Source organism: Enoplosus armatus, chromosome 2, assembly GCF_043641665.1.
Source record: "Enoplosus armatus isolate fEnoArm2 chromosome 2, fEnoArm2.hap1, whole genome shotgun sequence".
NCBI classification, from domain to species: Eukaryota; Metazoa; Chordata; class Actinopteri; order Centrarchiformes; family Enoplosidae; genus Enoplosus; species Enoplosus armatus.
In genome coordinates, this window is record NC_092181.1 from 1,526,167 (window position 1) to 1,553,097 (window position 26,931).

Here is a 26,931-nt window from a genome sequence, read left to right on the forward strand (position 1 = left end):
AGAGTGTTCGCTCATGGTACTTATTCATGCGTGCATGTGTGTGTATTGTGATTTGCGTGTCCCTCTGTCCCCTGCTCTCCTCACCGCTGGGACGGAGCTCATGTTCATTTGCTGTGGGTGGTTCATGGGTGAGGCAGCTCGGGCTCCAATTGGTGCCTGGGATATCTGGGCATTGGGCAGAGCCATGTGGTTGAACTGGTTGATTCCTGTAGAGAACAGTGGACCACAACCATAGTGGTGAAAGTTTAGATCCAAAGTTCCTATTTATTGGTACATCTTCCATATCTTTGTTAATGCTAGTCTTCAAGCACCTTTTCTGGTTAGAAATGCGACTTTCCCAGATATGTTTTCTGCATTCTGACTTCAAGTTGTTTTAACTGACTCTAAAAATACCTGTCTGAATCTGAAAATACCATGTGAAACATGCAACATCCAAGACGTACCTTGTGAAACCTGCATGCGATTTATGATCTGATTTGGCATGTTGGGTAGAGGAACAGGTCCATCTACGAAGCAAAAAGAAAAAACACTGAACCAAAAGACAGCCTGGAGAACATAACCAGCTGCAATGAAAAAAACCAAATCACCTCTACTGCCTGGTTATTCCACTGAAGAGTTATTTATTTCAACTTTAGAATACAAGCAAATTATTAAAGCTACTGAAAACAAATGGCTGGATATTGGACAATATGGATAAAATCCGTCCTTCGTGGTATATGTAATTTTATATTTGAATATATTTTCTGGAAATGAAATTAAGAAACCTATACATCAGCGATAGATCAAATATCCAGATGGGACTGCTTGTTTTTTTGTGGGTGAAAAAAGTACCTGACAAATCAAGAAACATTTCACGCTGTGGCCTAATGCAACAAGATATTAAAAGGTATATCTACCCCAATTTAAAGGGTATAGCGAGATCTCTTCAGGCTCACGCATCCCCAAATAGTCTCCCAGTATACATCTGTATCCATATGATCCAACACCACTAAGTAATATGTCAACTTGGCCATACAGCTTTGCAGCCAAGGAGAATTCCTTTTAATAACCAAGATGAAAATATGTGACACTGAATAAAATATCAGGTTCTTTGTGTATATCAGAGACATAGAAAGATGTTTAAGGTTTCCAGAAATGCTCAAGGGAACTTTTAAATGATTTGAGATTTTACCCGAAACTCTAAGTCTTGTAAACATTGTACTCACTCTGTGGCCTTGGGCCAAAGGCATTGGGCTGGGGAAGGCCGGGCTGCTGGGTCCCCTGGGCGGCTATAGGTGCCTGGTTGATGATCTGCTTCTGTAGCCTTGAGCGCCTCTTCTCCTCCAGTTCCTTTTGGATTTTGTAAATTTTCTCAGCCAGGAAGTGATAGTACTCATCCTGAAGGGGAGGAAGGTGGAAGTGGAAGGAGACGGTAAAGTTGAAAAAAACGATGAACAATGGTGAGAAATTAAAGTTATGTCCTAGTTGAGGCCAGTTTCAAAAAACCTACCCGGCTGTTAGCTGACTCGTACATGTCTCCCTCCACCTTTCTGGCGTAGGCCACCAGATTCTCCATTCGTCTGTCCTTCAAAGCTGCCGGGTCAGGGGTAGGGAATATGGCTTGTACTCTGCCACGGAAGAGATTTTAGCAGAAATTAACATTTCTACTAGTGCACTTTGCTTTAAAAATCAGGAAACAGTCAAGAGTCGAGCATTCTTAAACTATTACATCTCTCCAGCAGGAGAGCACTCACAGTTTGTGTACTAGGTGATTGCGCAGGTCCTGAGTCACATGCTCATGCCAGGCTTTCCTGGTGCCTGTGGCGGAGATGGGTGCTGCCGTCGGTAGGTTGCCCATTGAGCCCACAGCTGATCCGTCTGACAGCAGCTGACTGGAGGTGGAACAGCAGGAAGGTAAGAAGTTACAGCTTTTATTTCTGCGTTTTTATATATTGTGTGAAATTGTTCAGGCAATTGCGCTGTCACAATAGCATCAGATCTAGTAAACCTGTATGTTGTAAGTAGCTACTTTACGTCCTGCATTCAAAAATCGTTTAGGGTTAACAAATGCAATTTAGTTATTTATAGCAGGGACTGACTTGTTAGTGTTGAGTGTGTTGGGAAGGGAGTCTGTATGCAGGTTTGTCTGATCTGAAGTGGTCACGCCCATTGTCGCACCTCCAAGAGCCATCTGGTTACCTGTAGATAAAGAGACCTGTGAGCAAACAGCACCGCCTCGATTTCAAAATCAAGCTCAGTGTATACAATATGGCTTTGAATAGCCACCATGTCTACAGAGTACTCTATACAACAAAAGAACATACTAAAATAGCACTTATACCTTAATCTTTTCTTCAGATTTGTTTTACATACATTTTAGACCCATTTAGGAGCCTTACACTTGGGTGTCCTGTGCATTTACAAGTCAATCAATACATATATATCAATAAATAGATTTGACAGCAGACCCAATATCGCAAGGGCTCTAAAAGAAAGTTCCTAGAAAATATAAGAATGAAATCAGCCCATCTGGCTTTACCAAGTGCATTGATGGGTCTCATCTGTGGAAGCTGCTGGGCCTGTGCGTTCTGTGCGCCTGCTGTCTGTCCTGGGCCTGTGGCCTGCTGGGCCCCGGCCTGCCCAGTGGCCTGGCTGCTGTAGGGCAGCCCAAGTGCCGCGTAGGCTCTCTGCATGGAGCTGGGGTCTATGGGGGTTGAGGTATTGATGTTGGGAGCACTGGGCTGGCCCACACCAACTGTGGACATGGGGTTCTGAAGGCCCGTATTGGGGGAGCTCAGCATGGCTGGGGAGAGAGACGGAGCAGTCAGTCAAAAACACTCAACAATCATTCTGAATATACTGTCAGCAGTTTGCAATGTTGACCATCTTGCTTAATCTACTGCTGCACCAGCTAGAGAATGTAAACAAAATGCAAATGTTGACACTGTGTGTCAAGGCCAATAAATATAAAAACAATCTGTTTTGGTGAAAACCCGGCCGAGACGTGGAATACTTAACAGGTAGTACCAAATACACATGCATATACACTTTGACCTCTGGCAAGATGAAGCCACACGGCAGCATGATACACTGAGAACATTAATGTAAGGCTAAACGCTTTAAACAGCAGTGAACTGAATAAATGCATAAATCCCTTCAGGGGACAGAGCATTAGCATATTTCTCTGGGTTCAGGCTTTGGTCGGGCTAAAAAAGCTCGTAGTTTGTGTAAAGACAAAAATCAGAGGAGGCAGAACAAAGAAATACTGCGCTCTGTTTGTGTTGGCAGGAGAGACACAAGCCCCGGCATCATGTTCTTTAACATGCAAGCCAAACAGAGACGGACCAACACTGGAATGCTTTAACTGATGAAAAGTGCTGAGCAGAGTGGTGAAGTAAAGAAACAAAACTGAGAGACAGAACACAAAAGAGGGGAAAGAAAGTTTAAGAGCAACTAAGTAAGTAATCCCGAGAGATACCAGAAACTAATGCAAGTATTCCAAAGAAGGATCCAAAAGATGGTAGGGCATAAAAAGAGAACAGACTGTGAACTTGTGACATCAGTTACATGGAGAGGGTGAAAAACAAAACAGAAAGAAAAGCAGTTTTAGTATGAGGCAGAGTGTCAAACTCTGCTCTAGTGGGGAGTAGCAGTAAACAGCCCAACAGCCAATGGCTCAGCGGGACACCTCTAGCACACACTCTCCGTTTCCTCCCCCTCTCCCTCCATCACACTCCTATCCCTCCTGTGTGTCAGATTACAAGCCCAGCAGGACCACACTCTTACTCATCGAGTGCTTTTAGTCATCGTGGAGGAGCACAAAACTAGGAATAAATTGTCTGACTTGCCCGAATGTTAAAACATACACACACACAAAGCAACAAGCAGGTCTGATTCTTTCTAAGACGGTCACTATGGACTATTAGAGCTCAATATACCAGCATAATCTCCCATAACGAGATAAAGATTGAGGCCTTTGTCAGACAAACCCAGAGCTTGCCATGTCTGGATGTCCAGCTTTATTAACACAGTCCATGGAAGTAATTCAGCCTTGCGTTTGGTGTCTGTGGTTACGTTGAGCGACTCGATGGTTGAGCGGCAGTGGGCTACTTGTACTTACGCTGCTGGGTGCGCTTGTCGCTGGCGTTCTTCAGCGGCAGGCAGACGGGACAGTCGTGTCGTGTGCAATTTTTCCAGTGGGAGATGATTTGTCTGGACGACGCACAGTGAGCCACTGCAGAGAAAGAGAGCAACAGGGTTTAGAATCTTGATGCTGAAAGTTTGCCGTATTTGGTCACCAACCAACATTAGGGATTTTGAAATCAGTATCATGGTTGTCACATTTATCCGGTAATGATAAATGAAACAGTAGCCATTTCCCAGCTTCTTTTTGATCTGTATTGCGTTTACTGAAGTATGCAAACGTGACCAAAATCATCTACAGCCCACAATCCCAGCAGCAGTCTACATTTGAGTTGCATTATGTATCTTGGTAATGGTAAATTACATTGCTTTAACCTGCTAGGATGCATAATTTAGATAGGACTTCTTCGCAAGAAGCACAGGAGTGTCTTGTTGTTAGTATGAGGTAGATGCGATTCACTGTTTTAACCAGTTTTGGCAAATGTTTGGTTAATTGCTCGGCCCAACTTAACACTGTATTTCTGAGTATCTGTTAGTCATGAGTCTCCTGGGAACATTTGTTTTTTCTTAATGTAGTGGGAAAATACAACACATTCCTTTTCTACCCTGAAGAGTTCATTTATGGTCACAGGCATTTGCCTTTGTGCCCTTTGACCCTAGTAAAAGGACTATAGCTTTCTTTATAATTTCTTAGCTGTGCGTTATCAGCTATCTGTAATTACCTTTTATTGTGGCTTTGTTTCCTACAAGATAATGATTGTCAAAGAGAGTGACATGTGTCTTACGAGTGTTCACATTCCTTGCTGTACATGCTGTATAAAAGCAGACCACTCTGAGATGCAGGATGGTCAGCCGGGCAGGAGCAACTGAGTTGCTGTCGGGGCCGTCCGTCTGCAGACGTGAATAAAACCACAAGAACAACTCCCTTGTTGCCAGTCTTCTGTTTTCCTGAAATTCCCACGACACTTAACCTGGCTGAAAAGTGGTTACATGAAAACAATACCATACATAAAATGTGAATTTGCATTAAGCTCTAAACTAGGAGAGGAAAAACCTGCTCTATAAACGTGTATAAAAAGGTGGGCCTAGTGGTCCTGTGAGAAAAAGACATTTTCAAAATGTATAGAAAGTGAGACAGATGGACAGCCAGAGCTAATGAGAGAAACTAGAGTAAAGAAATGTGTCTGTCCAAAACTCAAAGATCTCAGGTTCAGCTCGCTGCACTAATTTCCACTCTTGGGAGGCTGTTGGTTTGGCCCAGTGGAAAGGGAACCTAAGCCGTATTTCCTGGTGCGTGACTAAACAAACCGAGGCGCTTCATTTCATCTGTGGCCAGGCTAATGTGCTAGCAGCTAATGTGACAAGAAATCACAAGCAGGCTAAACTCAGCCTTGCTAGCTGCCTGGCATTTCTAAGTACTGTCCCATATACAATTGCTACATGACTTCAAGCTTCAAGGGCTTTGCACAAACAAACACAATTAAACTTTATTATCTTTGTAAGAACGCCAATACTACTGGCAAAGACTCAAACATAGCGGGGCTATCTTGTTGGTGGCTTTTTTGTAGATTTGGAATGCAGTGATGAACAAAGAAAGAGCCTCAGATTGAGGTCCAGAGCCAATCCAAGCACAAGTCACACCGCAGACCCCAGGGTGCCTCAGGTGAAAATGAACTAGGCCAACAGACATCAGATACGTCTAAAATCTTAGAGATGGTAACTGGGTGTTGAGGAACAAAATTTCTCTCCACAGTTATTTCAGTTGCACCAAGAAGCAGAGAGTCTGAGCAAGAGGAAATGAGTTGGCATGCAGGTAGCAGAGACACAGACTCCCTCACACTTAACACACCTCGGCCCCTGAGCATGTTTGGCTTGAAATTATTTAATTCAAGCATTCAAGTCCAAGGCCAGAGCAAAGATGTGGAGCCAGATATGACTAAATCTGGAATACAGCCCCTCTCTGTATTTTGATGATTTATTATAACTGTATACATTTCTATCTGTCGTCATTCATTTTCTTGGGTTGTTGGGTTGGGTTTTAATGTTATGTGTGACGCCAAAGACAATTTTTCAGATTGTGGACAATTAAGTTCCTAAACTAACGTGTTATGGTTGTGATTTGTAATCATAGAAAAAGCTTTTGAAGTCAGTATGTAAAAATGATGGAATTAATTTATGCAGACCATTTTACCAAGATGACGACAAAAAGATAATCTTGGAAAATAACTGAGATCATCATTGTGCAGCCTCATCAAGAAACCATTTTTCCACATCTCGTGGTAATACTGTCAATGTCGACTGAAGGTAAAAATTAATCGTTGACCTTTCCAACTAGAAATATTAGCATATTCTGTATGCGCTGTTATCAACATTTAATCTCAACTGTCCACTCTCAACAACCATCGCACACCCAATTGTCCCATTAGGGGAATCCCCATCTATATTGATGCCATTTTCAAGTTTTTCTCCTAATGATGTTTTGATGAGTTTTTCATTGTTTGCTTGTTTTACATGATGTGATGTTTTCACCTAGTGTTTTCTAAATGTGGACTATGTCTGAAACGCGGTTCCATAAACATTAGGCGTGTAATAAATTACAGTTTTTCCTTTGATATTTAATATAGTGCTCTAAATCAGAGTCATATATATCTATATATATATGACAATCTATACAGACGTTGCGGAGAGAAACACAAGTTCCACATTTTGAAGAACTAAACACAACGTTTGGTTAGACTTTTGTTTAACTGGCCCAAGGCTGACAACACTCCTTCAACACAGTAGCAAAAATGTAAAGTAGTTAAAAAAAAAAAAAAACAGAATATTGTTGATTCTCTCGGTTTGAGCACACCTACCAGGTGCGAATGAAAGTGGTTGGAGACTGGTAGCTATGTAGGTCCTTTGACTGATCTTTAAGTGTTGTTAAAGATCAGTGTAGTTGCACAGAAAGAACTGGTCAGAAATTCAGTACTAAAAGCAGATGGAAGTGTGTGTAAATCTAAGTCAAGTACGTCAAATTACAAACTGTCATATTTTGGTTAAAGTCATCGGTATATTGTTATGGGGTATATGGAGTAGGAAAAGCAAAAATTGCCTGTGTTTACTTTCTGAAGATTGCCATGAACATTAATTAACAGCTAAAAAGAACTGAGTTAAGGTGTCCTAACCTTTAATGATGTGATCACACAGCAGCAAAGTCTCAATCCGTAAAAAGGGTGGATGATTTCCTCAAACTTTTCAGCACCAGGAAATGATCAATTGGATTTAATTAATCTAATTGTTTCAAATGCTCCAACTCACCCTGGCAGGATTTGCCGGCCTGGCAGTGGGTCATGTGGTTGAGGACGTTCTTCATGGTGCGGCAGTGAGGCAGCGCGCAGGCCCTCACCTCCCCGTTGGCCTGCTCCCGTCGCTGGCACTTGTGTGCGTGAAGCAGCAGGACCAGCTGCTGCTGGATCAGCTTGCGCTTCTCTGGGTCGGCTGTGGGGCCCGCCGAAGGCACTGCCACGCCTCCACTGCCGGCCAGTGGGAGCATTGCCGCCTGCTGCTGAGGCTGCTGGGTTGACAAAGAACAAGACACAGATAAATGTCAAAGTTGTAATGGGTTAAAACAATGTCTTCAATCTCTTTTTGCTGGCGGTACAGTCAATGCCATGGTTGTAGAGAGGCAAATTCTCGTCAGTCACTTAAGGTGCGATGATGCATTAAGTGGTGATAAAACAATTAGCAGCATAAAATATTTGCTAATAGTGTATTAAACATTTGCTGGTCAAAGCTTAAAAATGTTGAGGTTTTGCTGTATCCAACAATACATTGAAATAACATCGATTAATTTTACTGTTGGTCAGAAACAATATGCTATTTTATTATAGAATTTGGATCATTTTCATGTTTCAGATTTGTTGATTAATGAGAAAAATCATTAATCAAGTAGTTAAGAACAAAACAAGTCTGGTTTTTATTGAAGAGTATAAAACTAAATGGTAGGCAGGAGAGTACATACTTTCACCAATCCTAAAAGAATGTCATTATGCGCCAGCTCACTTGATCATGCCATTACCAATCGGAATCAAGAGCTATTAACATTTTTATCACTTTATCTGAAGTGAGACATGAGACATGCCTGTTCAAAATCTAGAGAAACACCAAGTGGCAACTCAGCCTCTGCCTTTGTTCAGTGGCTGTTAAGGCTGCCCCTCTGACATTTTATGAAAGTTAAGAGTTGAAGTCCAAGTGAAATCACATGCAGTCCCTTTTTTATATTCAAAAATAATGTCAACATGTTTTTGAGTGCCGGTGTTACACTGTAGGTAAGGAGAGACAAAGTTAACAAACTAGTGCTGTAGCCTACATGTCATGGGCAGACAGCGTATTGTTAACAGGCGCTCATTCACTCAAGCTATGGTGCAGGACAAGAAGTGTGTTCATGTTTGTAAGTTAGATAAGAAGGAGACTTTAGCAGAAAGCTAATGTGGGTTGTTCAGAGTCTGATGCTACTGGCGTTACTCCTTTATGCAAGATTTGATCGACTGTATCAAAATGAGGTGTGTCTGCACATCCATCAAGTGTCTAATAACATTTAGGTTGTTATCTGTATGGTAATGTCTTAATATGTGTAACAAGCACTAACCATGTTTGGCACGCTAGTGACAGCAGCCCCTTTGAGCTCATTGGGGAAGGGTGGCAGGCTGTTGGCAAGGGCTGCCTTATTTTGGAGCTGCTGCTGAGGGTTAAGCTGCTGGCCGGGCCCCGTTGCACCCTGACCGTAGGGCTGGGCCCCAAACGGACCCCCATTGGTGCCGAGGCCCATCTGGGAAGACAGACAGATGACAGAAAAGTTAATATAATAATTTGGCAGCATCAGTTTCGTAGACTGACAGTACGATCTACTTTATAGCCCTGAATCCTGTAGGGTGTGAGTAAGAGTTTGGTCGAAGAGTTCTTAAGTTTAAAATATTAACATGATATGTTTCTCACTGCCCCAACAAGTTCCTGTCATTTATTCATTTACACACTACTACCTGACTAGCAGCTAACATCTGTCTGAAAATTATGTGGCACCATTAGCTAAAATGTTTCCATAAACAGAAAACTCAACAGCAAACAGGCACAGCTTTTATATTTTTGGAAGTCTGGACATTATGATGGATTTTGATTTATTTGAGGGTTATTATTCTCCTACATTTGCCAAAACAGCACCAACAGGCCAACAAAGGTTCAGCCTTCATTTCAATGCCAATTTGTCACTACAAGACCCTTTCTGCCAATGCAGGCCCCATCATAGCTGTGCCAGGATGACTGTGCCTGGTTCTGTCTAAACCAGCTCATGTTCTGGCACCAGGGCTGCTCAGCATGACACCCGCTATTGGCAGGCAGGACTTAAACTACAGAAACATTTTCAACCTTTAATCCTCCGCCTCACTTCTCTTCTCAAGCTAGTCGGTAGTTTGCAATCAGTGGAACAACACAGTTAACAACAATGTTGTTAACATTGCAGTGAGTAGGTTAGGGAGCCACCAGATAAATGATGTCCTATCTTGGCAAAGTGTTTCTTCCATTAGCCACTTTGAAAGGTAATAACTTGGCACCACTTGCCAGCTAATTAGGGCTCACAAATGAACTGCCTGCACTCAGGAAGACCAATACGTACCATGAAAGTATCAATTTGTTTATTCTGTGTGACACTGCTTTAGAGCTGCAACAATTACTCGATTAATCGATCCAAAGAAAATTAGTTGCCAACTATTTTGGTAATCAATAAATCGTGTGTCATTTTTCAAGCAAAAATGTAAAACGTTTGCTGGTTCCAGCTTTGTCGTTAATGATAGTAAATGAAGAGTGTTTGGGTTTTGGACTGTTGGTTGAACAAAAGAAGCAATTAGAAGGCGTACCTTTGGGCTCTGGGATGCTGTGATGAGCATTTTTCAAAATGTTTTGACATTTTATAGACCAAATTGTGAAAGTAGATTAATCGATAATGAAAATAATCATTAATTGCAGCCCTACATTGCATACATCTGTATTGTAAGTATCTATACTGTAAAAATATTTTTATTGATAACATGACACAGATACCAACTCTATTGCCCAGCCCTAGGTGAGATGATAGGAATATGTTATCCATCAGATTTATATACTGATACTAATGTAGCTCTGCCTTTAATAGCTATGGTTGTATTTAGACATTGGTGCCAATACTGTAAATCAATAATCACAAAATATATCGATACGACAATATGAAATTTCTCATTCTGTGACAGAAGAGTTGCCGTTATTTCCCGCTCTCAACAAGAACCATGGCATACATTAAAGATGTGAGGCACCGGGTGGAATAAAACCCTTGTTAGTGCCATGCTTTACACACTGATCAACTCTCATCCACAGAGCTGCTGGGAGACCAGACCAGACTCCGCCATGCCAGGCCAGGCTGTATCCCCTCAGGCTGTTGACACCGCTCCAACAGACCAGATAAAAAAGACCCAGCTGAGACGACCAGACACTGGCAGCCTTTCAACACAGCTGAGCAGGCGGACACACTCAGTTGCACACACACAAATGCCCCCCCCCCCCTCCACTTTGCTCTTCCCATTCAGTCCCCTGCTCTCCGACACACTCCACTCATCGGCAGGCAGGACAGTTGCCAGCTATCATCTCACCGCTCTGCTGCCAGGCCAGACTATTCAGCTGAGCTGCCCTCCCTCCTTCTTCCTCATCGCACTCACCCTCTGTCATTCTAACTGATTAAGTGGTTTACAATACCCGTCTTTCCCTGCGTGACTGACAGGGCAAGCAGCCATCCAATAAGCCAGAGAAAGCAAGGGGAGTGTTCATGCGAATACAATAATAAAGGAGCATGGGGCGGGAAGGAGTGACAGCAGCCTCTAACCAACACAAATGCCCAAAAAGAGATTTGCAACCAGCAATTAAAGCACAATAGAGGAAGCCACACACAAAGACAGGGTCTAGTGGTCTTTTTCTCTAGAGCTGGTGGTGACATGATAACCACTGGAGACCGGCTAAGCTTACAACACACACAAGCCTTCTCCTGCAAATGCTGACAGTCCCTTTGTGGATACTTCTACATCAGCTTTTAATCTTTCTTGTGGTTAAAGCATGTGTACACACTCTATTTGAGAATGAATTTCAACACACACATTCACTATCTCTCCAAGTCTCTTCTCAGTAGCTCACAGCATCTGCGTGTGTTGTGGTTACGTACCACTTCAGTGTCTTGGCTCTGACACAGCCAGTAAAATAAATGGCTTCCTCCTGATTTCCTGTCAAACCACATTGGTAGCAAGCTCACGCATAAGCAGCCAATGACACTATAAACTCTCACACACACAGAATTTACAGTCGCAAGACTAATCTTAACAATGACTGAGCAGTTGACAGCAGTGTCAACATTAGGTCCTTGCCAAAAGTGAGAGTAGAGCTGCCAAATGTGGAGTGTACATTTCATTTCAGAACAATCAAGAGTGCTGAAAATGAGCAGAGAGGGAGAAAAGTCTGTGCAGATGAACCAACAGAGCAATACATATACTAGGGCTGCACGATTATGGCTATAATGATAATCACAATTATTTTGATCAATATTGAGATAACGATTATTCACTGACTTTAGGGACAAAATATTTTTGTTGCTCTTTCACAATTAAATAAACAGCGCACTGCTTTCACTTCCATCTTGTGCTACAGTCCTGCTAATGTACAAATCTTGGCATCAAAATAAGACGGCCCTTATTCACATTCACGTGCATCTCCTAAAAGCAAATTATTAATTAAATTGTACCAAAACTTTTTACAGTGACAGGCTGTACAGTGCACTGGACAAGGACGGGGATTCAGTGAGGTAACGTTAGCAACCTTATTTTTTTTGGCCTTCATGCATTCATCGTACTTAAGTTTGTGGTGTTTTTTCAGGTTGTTGAACAAGTTAGCTGTGTTGCTTTGCAGTGCAGACACAAGTCTCATGCACTCTTTGCATATGATTTGTTCTTGCTTAACATCACATCACTTGCTCTTCGTCTTCTGCTCCAGACATTTGAGTTTCATTTTACCCGTCTACTCTCTGCACTGTTCTACTCTGGACGCAACATCCATGACATTTCGCACAGGCTCCCCAAAAGCAGAGCCAAGTGAAGAGACTCTCTTTACGTGACTCAAAAGTACAGCGCTAAAACGAAGTGTGGCAATAGGACTGGCTTTGCAAGACTACCTCAAAAGTGAAACATCTCCATCGCTCCCGGGTAGCTGGCTGTTCGCTGCATATGAAATCAAGTGCTTATGAGTAAAGCACGCATTTTAAACGTCAATATCGCAGTAAATCATGTTCATTTAATTGTGGGAAGCCAAAATCATGAAGGAGATTAATATTCGATTAATTGTACAGCCCTAATATATACACGGATGCATTCACCACACATGCAAAAAACTAGCAATTAAGAGTGTGGGAGGCTTCAATGCAATTCCTTATCAATGAACAAGCTGCAAATGAATAGCTACATAAAGCTCAGCACTAGCAATTATCGTATAATCACAATGCATTTCACAAATTAACCACTGTATGCAGACCATGCTCCCACTCTTAATATGAGGGTTGCTTGATTGATTGTTGATCATCAGCATGAGCCTGGATTTACCAGTTTGCCGTATAAATGGAGTTCACGCATGGTGACACAATGAATTATCACAGGAAGCACGTAGTTGTCTACACCCTCGCCAGACCAGTAGTGGAGTTAGCAGTGACCAGGAGCACAGTACACATCCTTTGGCCATAAATTGGAAAGAAGATTTTCTCTTTTACAATGCAATACAAAAGCCAAATAAAAAAGGTCCCTTGTGGCGTTTTTGACCACTAGTGGTGCTGCAGAGCAGTGTTTACTGAGAGGGTCGCCATACTGTGTGTCTCATGCCCCAAATACAGGGCTGATGCAAAACATCATCTATGTCTGTCTATGGCTATGTAAATAATACTTTTTAAAAGGTTTTGAAGCCTTTGAAAATGTTTTATGGAGGTAGGAAAAGGATTTAAAGTGATTTTAAAGACACACAATATTTTTGGGGTGAGAAATAAAACTTGTTTGTTTACAGTGAAAACTCCACTGCTACTTACTACTACTCCACTACTTAAGTTCTGCTATGGTCACTGCAGTAAAACAAAATGCCTTTCCGTAATCATCATGCCAGCCAACCATATGAGAGCAGGTCATGCCTGCCTCCCACTGTCTACTAATGTTGCTTCATCATGCATGGGATAAGTGCACCAATACACAAAAACGCATTATCAAGCTTATTAAGTTTGTTCCATTTCATTTGTGTCCACACACAGTAAATTAATACTTCTGTGCAAATAATGAATCACGGCCAGCGACATATTCCATGTATGCCTTGATACATTCTCGCCTCAACATGCACAAACACTATTTTTAAAAGAGTGGTGGTGGGAAATGGGTGTGTGACTCACCTTGTTCATGTTGCCTGCTTGCTGGGCTGCACTGAGGGTGGCATGAGCCCCCATCTGCTGCCCTCCCTGCGTGAGTGTCTCTGCCAATGCACTCCCTGCTCCTCCTGATCCTGGTGCAGCTCCCTGCATTGTCGGTCCCTGGTACTGTATGCCTGCTCCCCGTCCTCTCCCAGCTTCAGGTCCGAGACCACCATTCATCACCTGCCCAGGTTGGGGCGGCCCTCCCTGGGCCAGGAGCCCAGCATGGCCCTGGCTATTGTTAATCATGGCCTGGTTGAAGCCTGTTGTGTTCAAGCCCATTGTTGCAGTATTATTGTTGTTGTTCTGTCCTGCTACTCCAGTTGGTGTTCCTGCTTTTTGGGCCTGGGGGGACGGGTGGTTGTTTGGGGAGCCCTGGCCAAGGGGGCTCTTTCCCAGAGGTGTGCCCAGCTGAGTCCCCATACCACCTGGCTGAGGGCTAGCTGAGTTCAGCCCTGCACCTGTGATACTGGAGGTGCTACCTGCTCGAAGGAGCTCTGAGAGCTGCTTGTGTTTGGCGGCTGCATCCGGTACACCAAGGCCTGCAGGGGTGCCACCTGGCCCACCAGCTCCAGGTGCTGCTCCACCGTTTGAAGGCATCCCACCCATCAGGTTCAGATCTCCTCCATTAGGGATCAATTCATCTGGAAGGTCATTCTCCAAATCATCCCAGGATAATAACCCCATATCTAGGAGAGAAGGAAGAGGAAACCAAACCTTTATTAATTGGATGGCTTAGAACATGTTATATAGCATATAGCCTAATCAATTCAACAGTGTGTGTTAGTAACGAACATTCATTCTCCTAACCCACGCCGCCATTGTGGTCTGTCAAAAAAGCCTGTATAAGAAGCATTTAGTGCCAAGTATTCATATTTTCTCAATGTACCACATGCAATTCAACCCAAAATTCAACATATGACAGTCAGTGCCAAAAATGACAAATATCCTCTTACTTCTTAGCTGACCCTCCTCAGTCCAAATGTTCATAATAATTCCCAATTATGGGATTTTAATGAGCTAACATGTTAACTAGTGATGCACTATGGCTTTGTCCCTTCAGCACAAGACGCAGCGTGATAATAAGACCATCGCTGCTGGCTGACAAACACAGTGTGACAAGAGAGACAATCCAGCAGCACTCACGGTTCCTGCTGGGCAATGGAGGAATATTTGTGTCACACCATCCAGAGGTGTGAGCATAATGCTGAGAGCCTGGGGAGCCATGATTTGCTTGAGATGAAGTGACTAAGACAGCGTGAAAAGATGGGAGGTGTGTGTGCATTAGGGCTGTCCTCCACCCAAAAAAAATCTTTAATCAATTAGTCGTACAAAAAAAGTCTTGTATGTGCTCGTCGAGTTTGGGGATGCCACTGTGTGCGAGAGTTTACTGGTTTAATGTCCTCCTCACTGCCGCGAGCGTTCCCTATTACCAGTTGAGTGTTGTATTATGTGTATTAAGTTATGGTACGGCTGGTGAGCATAAGCTAGTGAGTTTCTCTTGAGTGCTAGTACTGCTTTCAAAACTGAACTGAGCTGTGTGTACTCTAGACAATTGATCACAATATGATTTCAAAGTAAAGAAGTAAACTGTAAAATGTGTTGCCAGTGCTTACCTTCATGACATGTCAGAGGTATGTGAACACCCACACTGTCAACTGCAGCTCTTTATTTAACTAGACCACCAGTGTTTGGTTCCTGTTTAGCCACTACTCTATCTATCCCTTGCATCATTCCTAATTTTAGTAAACCAACCAAGCTATTGCATTGTGGGGATATTTTTCGTATGCAGACACAAAGGCAGGTACTAATAATATCATGTTTAAAAATTATAGCATTTTTAGGGCGAACCCAGTAAATAATTTTTAATTTGTTCATTTTTGGCGAAGTTATCACGTAAGTGTCACTAGTAGCACCATGGTTCACAGAGACGGCAAATTACTGCAGATGCACAGTAGAGGAATGTCACTTTAATTAAGACATACCCAAAATCAATCAAGCCTATCAGTTATCAACATATGATGAACAGGGCCTTGCCCTTAACGCTACAGGATGGGCGAGGACAAAACAGACATAGTGAGGCAGTCACCCTCCATCTGCTGCTGCTCTGCTGCTGGATGTCTTCATTGAGATTCAGTCAGAATCCAGCCTTTAATGAGGGCACTTGGCCTACACACTTCCCTGAGTAAACACAGCCTTCCAGATCTGCCGCGCTAGCCCGCTGTCTGTCCCTGGCATCAGGCAAGCAGGTGCTCCATGTGGAGGAAGCTTGTTCAAGGCTGAAGGGACCATCCGTCTTTCCCTCCCTCGCTCCTCCTCTCTAACCAGCAGCCACATGGATGCTCTCAGAGCAGCAGCATTTAGTTTAACCACATGTGCTCAGCCCCGGCCCTGCATTCAGTTCTGAATGGACATACACACACACTCTGAGACCTTGCCCCCAGGCTTATTGGCTGGAGACCAAAAATGCAAAGCAATGTTTTGGTTAGGTAGCGCCACATGCAGTCAGGGGAGCCCAAACCATGAGAGGAGGGGGAGGGGAGACAGATTGGAGTACTACTCCCTCTTCTCTTCTGGCAGCCTTCTTTTTTCCCTTTCCTCCCTCCCTCCCATTTGTTTCCTATTACTTATTCCTTCCTATGCTCTTTCACCCAATTATCCCCCTTCTTTAACTGACTGATTGCCATACTTTTTTTTTGTTATCCCCTGTGGCTCCCGTCCTGGAGTTGGTGGCTATAAATACCCACAAAAGCAGCTCCAGCAGTGGTCCAGACTGGGGATGTCTGTCATCTTGCCCTAGGGCTGAGTGTCTGGCCTTAGAGGGACAGGTGCAGCTCCCTGGCCTTTCACTTGCTTAGTATCACACCGAGGAGAGCAAAAAAGCCACTTAGCAATGAGAAGGTAATCTATCCTCTGCTTTTCAACAACACTTTAAGGGTCCTTGGAGTGGACAATAACATCTGAAGTTTGAAGGAGGTGTTGGGCAAAAAAAGCTAATGAAAGGCTATTCAGCTATGGCTGTATGGATTAAATTTTGACAGAATCATGGAGGATTTCACTGAATAAAGAAAAACTGAATTTTCATGTGACCAGGGACTCTCAAAGAGTTAGTCAGTGTAACTTGCATAGTATGTTATCAACCTTGCTTCAACAGGTTTAAAGGTCCCATATTGTTGAAGTGAGATTTCCATGTCTTGTTTGATTATAAAGCAGGTCTAGGTGCTGTATACACTCCCCTCCAAAAGTATTGGAACAGTGAGGCCAATTCCTTTGATTTTGCTGTAGACTGAAAACACATTGGGTTTGACATCAAAAGATGAATATGAGACAAGAGATCAACATTTCAGCTTTTATTTCCAGGTATTTACATCTGGATCTGATACACAACTTAGAAGATAGCACCTTTTGTTTGAACCCACCCATTTTTCATGTGAGCAAAAGTATTGGAACATGTGACTGACAGGTGTGTTTTGTTGCCCTGGTGTGTCCCATTACATTGATTATTCAAACAATAAATAGCGCTGAATGTCTACGTTCAGTTTCAGATTTGGGTTTTGCCTCTGCAGACTGCATTTATAGTTAGAGGTGTAACCAACATGAAAACCAGAGAGCTGTCTATGGGTGAAAAACAAGCAATTGTGAAGCTGAGAGAAGATGGAAAATCAATCAGAGCCATTGCACAAACATTGGCCATAGCCAGTACAACCATTTGGAATGTCCTGAAGAAGAAAGAAACCACTGGTGTACTAAGTAACAGACGTCCAACGGGTAGACCAAGGAAAACAGCAGCAGTTGACGACAGAAACATTGTGAGAGCTGTAAAGAAAGACCCTAAAACAGCTGTTCGTGACATCAGTAACAACCTCCAGAGGACAGGAGTGAAGGTATCACAATCTACTGTTCTACAAAAGACTTCATGAACAAGTACAGAGGCTACACCAGAAGATACAAACCACTCATTAGCAAGAAGAATAGGAAGGCCAGGCTGGAATTTGCCAAAAAGTACAGAGACAAGCCTCAAAAATTCTGGGACAAGGTTTTATGGACTGATGAGACAAAGATTAACCTTTACCTGCTCATGATCCCAAACATACAAGCTCATCTGTGAAACACAGTGGAGGTAATGTCATGGCTTGGGCTTGCATGGCTTCTTCTGGGACGGGCTCATTAATCTTCATTGATGATGTAACACATGATGGCAGCAGCAAAATGAACTCAGAAGTCTACAGAAACATTTTGTCTGCCAATTTAAAGAAAGATGCAACCAAACTGATTGGGAGATCCTTCACCGTGCAGCAAGATAATGACCCAAAACAACAAAGGAGTTCATCAGGGGCAAGAAGTGGAAGGTTCTAGACTGGCCACGTCAATCTCCAGACTTAAACCCTATGGAGCATGCATTTTACCTGCTAAAGAGGAGACTGAAGGGAGTAACCCCCCAAAACAAACAACAACTGAAAGAGGCTACGGTGAAAGCCTGGAAAAGCATCACAAAAGAAGAATGCAAAAGTTTAGTGAAGTCAATGGGTCACAGGCTTGATGCAGTTATTGCAAGCAAAGGATTTGCAACTAAATATTAAGTCTTATTCACCTTAATCTATTTTAAGTCTATCTGTTCCAATAGTTTTGCTCACCTAAAAATTTGGTGTTCCGTTACAAATAATGCTGCTATCTTCTAAGTTGTGTATCAGATCCAGATGTAAATACCTGGAAATAAAAGCTGAAATGTTGATCTCTTGTCTCATATTCATCTTTTGATGTCAAACCCAAATGTTTTCAGTCTACAGCAAAAATAAAGGAATTGGCCTCACTGTTCCAATACTTTTGGAGGGGAGTGTAAATACTGTGACAGTACCAAAATGCTCAGTCCACAGAGAAACGCACACAGCCCGTATTCAGAAACTGTGCCTTTAAACGAGTTGTCAGGACTTCCATAAGGTTGTGATGTCACAGCCACCACCCTCAGCCACGCCCCCAGCAGGTCATCTATGCCTGACACAGAACACCCATGAAGTACAGGGACGCTCATCCACCCGCTCAGTCTGTGTAAGTTATTCGACCGCTCTGCTCAGGACTACTCTTCAAGTTTTTGGAGGTTGTTCAGTTTGTCTAAAACGGCCAGTATAAGATAAATAAGGACTTTTTAAAACTTTGAATCATGCAAAGCTACTCTAGTGGAGTCCCAGAATACAAATGTAGAGCTGAAATGAGCATAATATGGGACCTTTAAGCATTTTACAGAAATTAGGCTTTAGTGAGTCATGCAGGACTTAAAATTGCATCACAGACATATTGGTATCAACGTATATGTTGTCAAATATGCTCCAATATGGTGTCATCACATAGTTTATCCAGTAGTGCGCTAGGAAGAATTCTTCAACACAAACTTAACAAACTATTCAGTTAAGTACTAGGCATGGTGGGAAATGTGGCCAGTCACTACAATACTCTCAGCATTGTCTGCAGCTCATGTGGCAGAGCTGTATCTTCACAGTAAGTTTGTCAAATACATTGCTGGAAAATTCATAAACAATGACCCCATCATTTTCCCCTTTCAATATAACTCTAATATAACCCTGTCCCTGACAACCGTAATGTCACTCATGCTTCTCTGTTTCTATGTTAGCGAGGTATCTAGCCAGCTATAGTTTGTCAGTCCAGTCCTTCTTTATGAGGTCCCCATATTTTACTCTCCTGTGACAACAGTCATGTCACTCGTTTGCTGTATTAGCTAGCTAGCTAACCACTTAGCTATTTTCATGCCTTGTCAGTTGAGTGGAGCATCTTAGACCATTCTGCCTAAACATTATAACACTAAGTGTACCGATAACGTTACATGTATTCTCACTAAACTGTTTTGTTCAGGACCCACAGTTTGGTACGGCCTCCAAACCGAACAATTCCAGTTGTTGCATTTACAAAATGTAAATTTTAAATGTCTGTTTTTTCCGCCAGATACATTGATAGTTTCCCCTGAACATTTATAACAGAGGCACTGTTCATCTCTTGACTCGGCAGCAGCAAACCATGAGTTAATGCTTGTGAACGTTATAAATTAAAGCAAAATATTGCTATGGATGAAATGTTTTGATAAGCAACCAAAAGGCGGTGGTAGCAGTAGAGAGGATATCAGACGTTTTGCTAGTGACTTCACTCATTACTAGTGGATGATTTTCCAAATCCACAATTTAATTAGACTTTCGATTATTAATGTCTCGATTTGATTTAAACATTTACGTTCCCCACAGTGTTTATTATGCAAGCAATGACAATACTAAAGTCCAACATACAGTACCCTGTTCAACACAACCCCAGAGTCGGGTGTAGCATCTGTCTTCATACTGAAGGTAATACTGCTTTTTTAAAAACAAAAGTTCCCACTTTGGGGATAATTTTGATTGAACAGCAATATCTTCAACTGGAAACCAGCTGCTTATTGCAACAACTGGAGGGCAAATTCAGCCTGGTAGTCCATTCTCTTGAGTTTGGTCATGCTAGTGGCATGTCTCTATGGGCTGGCAATGCTTATCTGTAGCTGGTCCACCACAAATTCCCATCAGCCTGTTTTGACAGTATTGCTACCATGCCAAAAGCAAGCGTGTTGCACTATCACACAAAATGTTAACATGTTACCATTCTAACATGCTAGGGATGCCATGGTAAGGACATTTTCCCAACGGTTAATAAACTTGTGACAACATCGGTGTTACAGATTACACCAGACAGTATAAAAGATTATAGCACTGAAACACAAAAATGAACTAAATGGGTTTTATTTCTATTTCTTAAAAAAGCAAAACAACGGCAAGCAAGTAATGTAATCGGTGTATGCCAGAACACCGTGTGACACTGTTAACTCAGGCTACCGCTGCAAGCCTATAATATGCTAAATGCAGAATGTTAGCAGGTGGACACATTAGCATTCAGCTTAATGCAGAGCTGAGGCTAAAACACAGCTGAAGTGTAAAGTACACTTGAGGCTCGTTATGTGCAACTTAGATTGAAGAAAACTGAGCCATGTCTGACAACATAGATCTGAGCCGAACAAGCGTCTGAGTCTGAGATGTCCTAAAATAATCACTGAAGACTTTTAAGTTAGGGGAAAACAAGGCCTTTTTTCCTCTTCCTCAACCCTCAGAACTTACATACACATTTACAGCCTCATGGGGCCATTAGCTTAAGTATAGATTCCCATTGACAGATTACTGTGATTTCAGTCTTGGTGTACCTTTTCACTTAACAACCAGTCAGAGAGTCTCAGCCTGAGCCAAAATCTACAACAAAGGCTTGCAATGCTTTGGTCTCTCCTCCTCCTCCTCCTCCTCTCTCTGTTAGAAAGTCTGCTAGTGAGTGAAATCACCTGTAGCTATACAGGAAGGATATAATAATATTATATTGATATGGTGGAAGAAAACTAGATACTTTATTAGATTGTTGTTGCCTCAGTATTGTGGTATAGCAAAGATGCACATTTTGTGCGGTTCATGGCACTGTGCAATGCAGGCTAATTGTGACAGCGCCCACTTCACCTGTGTCTCCTGGGTTAGAGACAACCTAGACCCTGACTCAGATGATCCACCAAGGCAGAGAAAAATGATTACTGATCTTGCAGTGTACCAGCGAGGTCACTACAAACTGCAGCTACTGTGCTATGACAACGTTTTTTGCACAATTTATTGTGTGGTGAAAATATCTTACACTTGTTTGTCTGAGATCAGTAAAATGTATTTTATTACACATAAGTCAGTAAAGTAAAAGTATGTACATTTGTATGAAGCTAACTAAACAAAAGTAAATGAGTGCATATAAATGTATGTATGTAACCCTTGGAAGCCAATACCTGCAAAATACCTGCTGTAACATCGCAAATAGGGGTGTCGTATAAAATGACCCAAAAATTCCCTCCTTAAGGAGAAATTATACTTTCCACATCTGCACGACGCACATTTCATCAACTACCCATGTCCAAGACAGTCAACGCAGACCATTTGCATGCAGCCCAAAATTTATGACCAACGTATGTGCAGCCTGTCAGCCTATGCAGGCACCCAGTGTAGTACAAACACACTTTAGTGATGCAGCTGCAGTTTTCTTCTCGACATGACTCAGTGTTAAACCTGCAATAACTGGTCTTTTAGGCCACTTGGGGGCAGCTGCAACAAGTTGTGAACAGAACATTGAAGTTTTACCCTTTAAGTTGATAAATGAATCAGCAAAAATAGCAATACTGGCTAATGGAAACAGACTGTATTATAACAAGAAGAAACAAGATTACATACAAGCACAGACAAGAGCAGCATTAAACAACATTTCCAATTAGCCCATGCTGCAAACTAAGCCAGTGGAAAAAAACAGAAGATGCTGTCATAAACACTTTACATGGAAGGGTTTGCAGCGACACAACACCCTCCGTTTCACCTTGTCTGCCCCGCTGCTCCCCCTTCTTTTTCTCAGGGTTTTTCTGGTTGCCCGCAGTTAGAAGCATAAATGGCTCCATTAGCAGCTGCGTCATGAGCTTACTGTCTGCCTGCTGGGCATTAAAGGTGCCATTTGCACAGTGGTAAGTGAACATTTGGGTGTTTGGAGGTGGGTGGGTTCATGGTCGTGATGGACACATGGAGTTCAACTAAGATCTCAGCAAGTATGTATCAAATATTCACTAGTTAGGTTTTAGCACACTTGTGGCTTTGAGTAGCATAAAGACAAACACCAGATATGCTGTGGCTCACCCTGCCCATACAAACCCTGAATTTTACCGGAGAAAAAGAGGTCTATTAGCTAAAGACCACCAGCCATTTACAGACTGTAGTGTATCAAAATACAGCAGCTCTGGGTGTGCTTTGACACATTTTTAACAACAAAACCACTGTCCCCATTTGAAAAGTCTCTACAATGTCAAGACATCCTACTAAAACTTATATGCACCACCAATGGATTTTTTTGTGGACAGAGGGGCAAGGGGTGCCCAGGGACCCTGCAGGGTGACACATGGCCTGAATAGAGAGAAAGGGGGGACTTGTGTTTGCTCACTGCCACAATACAAAGGAACCTCCCCAAACGCACACAAAACCTGACTGCATAAAAACATCACAAGTACATAGACACTGCAAGCGTATATGCTTTAAAACACATACAATTATGCAAACACTCCCCATAAACTTAGGCTACGTTACACCCCAAAACGGGATGTGCAACTCAAACCAGGATCTACTGCAAAAGGCAAAGGCCAAATGTCAGGGCAGAGGCGTGCTGCTCACAAAGCTCCAGGCATGACAAGTCATCAAAGAGTGAAAGCCAGCTCTTTATCCAAAGTAATTTACAGCTGATGGTAGTGTCGCCCAGTGCTGTCCCACGGGGTCCGTTAGGTCCCAATTGTAACTGGCAAAAACTATAAAGAGGAGGCGGGGAAGGTTTAATGATTGATCACTGCAGACATGTGGTGCCTCTGCCATGTGTGATGGGTGTTGTAATTCATTGTTGTTGTGACAGGGGCTTTTGTTGAAAGGCTGTCCAACTTATTATTTTTCTTGCAGACTAGACAAAATCAAACTCAATGAAGAACACGTGCCGTTTGATAGACGGGACACTCTCAAGAAAACCATTTGCCAAGCTACAAATACATATTAAAACATATACATCTTACTCTGTACATTATGCACAACGGATCTACATCCCTACAACTTTACTTACATATGATTCCAAAACATACTTTATGGCCCAAATACAGAGTTTATTTTCTGAAAAACCATGTTTGAATTGTGAGGATCCAATTACATTTGCAGACTATAACTTAAAGTATTCACAACAGCAGGCTGAGTAAATACTGACTTGTGTCCAGAGTTACGTTAAAGTTGCATTTATCCATTCTTGACCTCTACAGGGTATACATTTTTCAAACCAAGTTGACCAATAGACAGCCATTACATATTACGTTGTTATGGGTAATGTAATAATCTTTTAGTTTTTGCCAACTCCTGAGAACAATTTACCAGATAGATAGTTTGGCTTTCATCACCAACCATTTGGTAACTTTACCTGTTGTCAGCACAAAACAATGAACTACAAGACGTTAAGTCTCTGTGATCTCTATGATTTCAATGCATTTTAATATCAAAAACATAGGCTGTTTCAGGTTAAACAGAGTGTTGTATTATGGGTTGTTTATGCCTTAATTTAGTTAGGCTATCAAGTTTCTACCCATCAGTCTTACATGCATGTCTGCCATTATAAATCAGTCCCATCAGTGTCTAGTAAATCCAGGGTAGCCTACAGGAGCTGTCTGCTGGCTAATGTTACATGTTTTGCTGCCACTGAGGAAATAAATTCCTAACAACCTCTTTAACTCAGAAATGGATCAGAGACTCATCTGTCAAGCGGCCAAAAAAAAACACTGTTACAGAATATCATATCATCATGTCAGAAACGTCTACAGAGACTTTAAAGTGTTAAAGTTAGAGGAAATATATATTTTTTGGTCTCACACCAACTGCTTCCATGACTGTGACAGGAGTTTCTAATGTTCACTACACCAGTAACTACCTCCTTTAGTTACTTGGTTAGCCTAGTTTTTGTTTTCTGTTTCTTTTTTTATTTACTCAATATTTATTTAATTTGGAAAAAACATGTAAAAAAGGTATTCAATACAGTATGTCAGCTTACCTTGTTATAGTCTTTTTACTTAATCTTCAAAATGTATTTATGCAGAAACAGGGGGTTAGTCTTATAATCAGGCTCATCTTATTTTTTGCACAAGGCAGTAATTCATAACTCCCATATCTCCTTTCAAACTAAAACTAATGCAGTCAAGATACCAAACTGAAAGGCATTTCCTAATCCCAGTTGCTTTCACAGAGCATACATGAGGATCATGTATCCCAACACATTTCATTTCAAGAGTGCATGTGTCTACAGAGAGAAATTTCACTTAAGGACCTTGCACAAAGTGTAATCAGCGAGAACTTCAGCAAATAAAATATTCACAGTACAATCAAAGGCAGTCCGATCACATCCAGATTGGTCTGTGGGTTCGTATGCTTGCTTACGGGTGCGGCCAAGGAGATGACTGTGTTTTTGCCTCTGCTAATTCATGTTTTTATACTTGGTAGCTGAATTGAGCTCCAATATCAAGCACTGTTTGCCAGTCGCCCTTTTTCCCCCTCTTGCTGGAACGCCTGATCATCACTCTACACAGACCTGAACGCAATAAATAAAATGAAATATCTCTTCAAACAGATGGAACTGCTTTAGAAGGGCCAGCCTGGAAATTTGATTAGCTGTATTGGACTGTTTTAATCTCTTACTTTCATAAAAGCCCTTATAGGGATGGGTGTAGCAAATTAGCATCAGCTATAAACACCATGATACTTGCATCAGGTGGCTGTTTTCAGTTAGTCTATGTACACTGCATCAGTCCTTATTAAATAAATCATAAATAAAATAAATAAATACATAGATTTCTGACTCAAAGTATGGGATGAATTGACGTGGCACCTGATTTTAGAATGTGTGTGATTTTTGAGCAGATTTGCATCATTTGAGTATGTAAGATATCACTGTGTCACCATCACGCAATCAGAGCGCTGATGAAAAATGATCTTGAACATTACAACTCCCTAAACAGAGCTGTTTACTGCCATAAGCTTTCAGAGTGTGACAGAAAAAAGAAATACTCTTTGCTAACACATACATATGCTCAGTTGCCAGTGTGGTACACCCAGTTATAACTTAAACAGTGTAATGCAACAGCGCTGCAACACATCCAACTTTATAATCTTCAACAATGTTCAGTTTTTGCTTTAACTGTTTTAGAGAGGCGTTGCTTTAATTGTGTGGTAATTTTGGAGACTGTAGTTTGTAGTGCTGTTGAGTTGTATTGGAGGTAGGATTTATAACAGGACTGTTATTAGGACATAAGCACAAAACAAATGTACCTACTAAACTGGCATTTGAGTGTGCAGGATAGGTCGTTGCAATTACATGCTCACCACAGAACCAAACCACAACACTGCAGTAAAACCACAGTAACTACTACCAACAAACAGCTCAGCACACCTAGCTGACCTGTGTGTGTTGCATGGGTGGTCAATAAATTTAAGAAACAATATCACAGAGGAATGTTCGGTGTAAATCTTATTCATATGTGTGTTTACATGTGCATACTGTTTAGGCCTTTACCTGGTCCATCAGACGCTGACAGGGCAGGTGAATTCAGCTTCGGCCGCTTAGAGTTGGGAGGTCCGACGTCCAGCAGGTTTTCAGCCATAGTTGTTATGTTGTCCGGCTGGTTGCTTAAGTTGACAATTATGATTACCTTATGACAGGGAAGTTGTTCTATCAACCCGAACCTTCCCGGCACATTAGCAAGCTGGCAGCCTGCTAACGTTAGCTAACTGGCTAATAGCTAGCTAATTGCCTGCTACCAGCTAAGTTAACTGTTAGCGTTAGCTACTCCTTGCTGTGAGAGTCAATGTCTTTCAAAAGAGATGCAATAGCGCCCCGCTTCGCCACCGCCATTCACCCCATGATAATCCAACACCCAACACCCACATTATTATCGTTAAATAACCCAAAACAAAATATTCCCCATGTAAAAATCGCACTTCAGAATGACAATCCAATAAAATCAGGTGGACTGCTGCATTCCAGGGAAAAGGTCGTAATTTCTAGATGTTCGAAGTACCCATTTTGCGTGACGTCAAATTTCTTCATGCAAAAATCGCGCGAAGCTCCACAAAAATGCACAATTGCATAAAAATGCTGTATTTTTGCAAATCACTTCGAAAGTCACGATCTGGTCTCCGCTCACCAACGGTAAACAATACTGCTCCCGAACGGCGACAGGGGCTGAATCGCCGCACTCTGAAGGGGAAATCAGATATACGGAGCTTTTTTGCCCGACGACCACCGATCCAATTCCCGTTTTTTCGCACAAAATGTCTCCGAGGCGATGTTAAGATTTCGTTTTCGGGAGAAGGGCGCTGTCATATCGCGGTAAGGATGCTCGATTTCAACGTTAAAACCAGTGTTGGACCGAAATCCTAATTCCGAGCCACGACAAGATGGCGGCTGTTGATTCCTTCGATACAAAAAAGTTTTTTTTTCTTTTCCAGATCGGCTGTGGAGGGGGAGGGGCCGCGCAATCACGCCCTACGTGAAAACACCGCCCCCGTTGACCGCTGGGGGCGCTACAGCACCGCCAGAGATACATGCCAGCAATTTAGTCAGTTCATACATTACCAAGTCATTTTCACAAATACATTATTGTAAAATTATACATGAACATAATATTAAAATATGGATTGTTAAATAAATATTTAAAAATAATT

The 26,931-nt window shown here is 42.1% G+C and overlaps 1 protein-coding gene across 1 annotated transcript in view; it reads right to left on the reverse strand.

The window, feature by feature from the left end:
- The window catches only part of crebbpa (CREB binding protein a), a 40,479-nt gene extending 14,590 nt beyond the window's left edge, over nt 1-25,889 (reverse strand). The window contains exons 1-12 of the mRNA XM_070926367.1: nt 25,781-25,889; nt 13,589-14,295; nt 8,753-8,932; nt 7,423-7,678; nt 4,100-4,213; nt 2,519-2,782; nt 2,079-2,178; nt 1,734-1,871; nt 1,490-1,607; nt 1,206-1,377; nt 444-506; nt 85-206 (exon numbers count right to left, since the gene is read on the reverse strand). Of these exons, the coding sequence (XP_070782468.1) occupies nt 85-206; nt 444-506; nt 1,206-1,377; nt 1,490-1,607; nt 1,734-1,871; nt 2,079-2,178; nt 2,519-2,782; nt 4,100-4,213; nt 7,423-7,678; nt 8,753-8,932; nt 13,589-14,295; nt 25,781-25,868 (2,322 nt within the window). The 5' untranslated portion in view covers nt 25,869-25,889. The remainder of the gene's footprint in view (nt 1-84; nt 207-443; nt 507-1,205; nt 1,378-1,489; nt 1,608-1,733; nt 1,872-2,078; nt 2,179-2,518; nt 2,783-4,099; nt 4,214-7,422; nt 7,679-8,752; nt 8,933-13,588; nt 14,296-25,780) is intronic.
- Nucleotides 25,890-26,931: the final 1,042 nt, after the last annotated feature.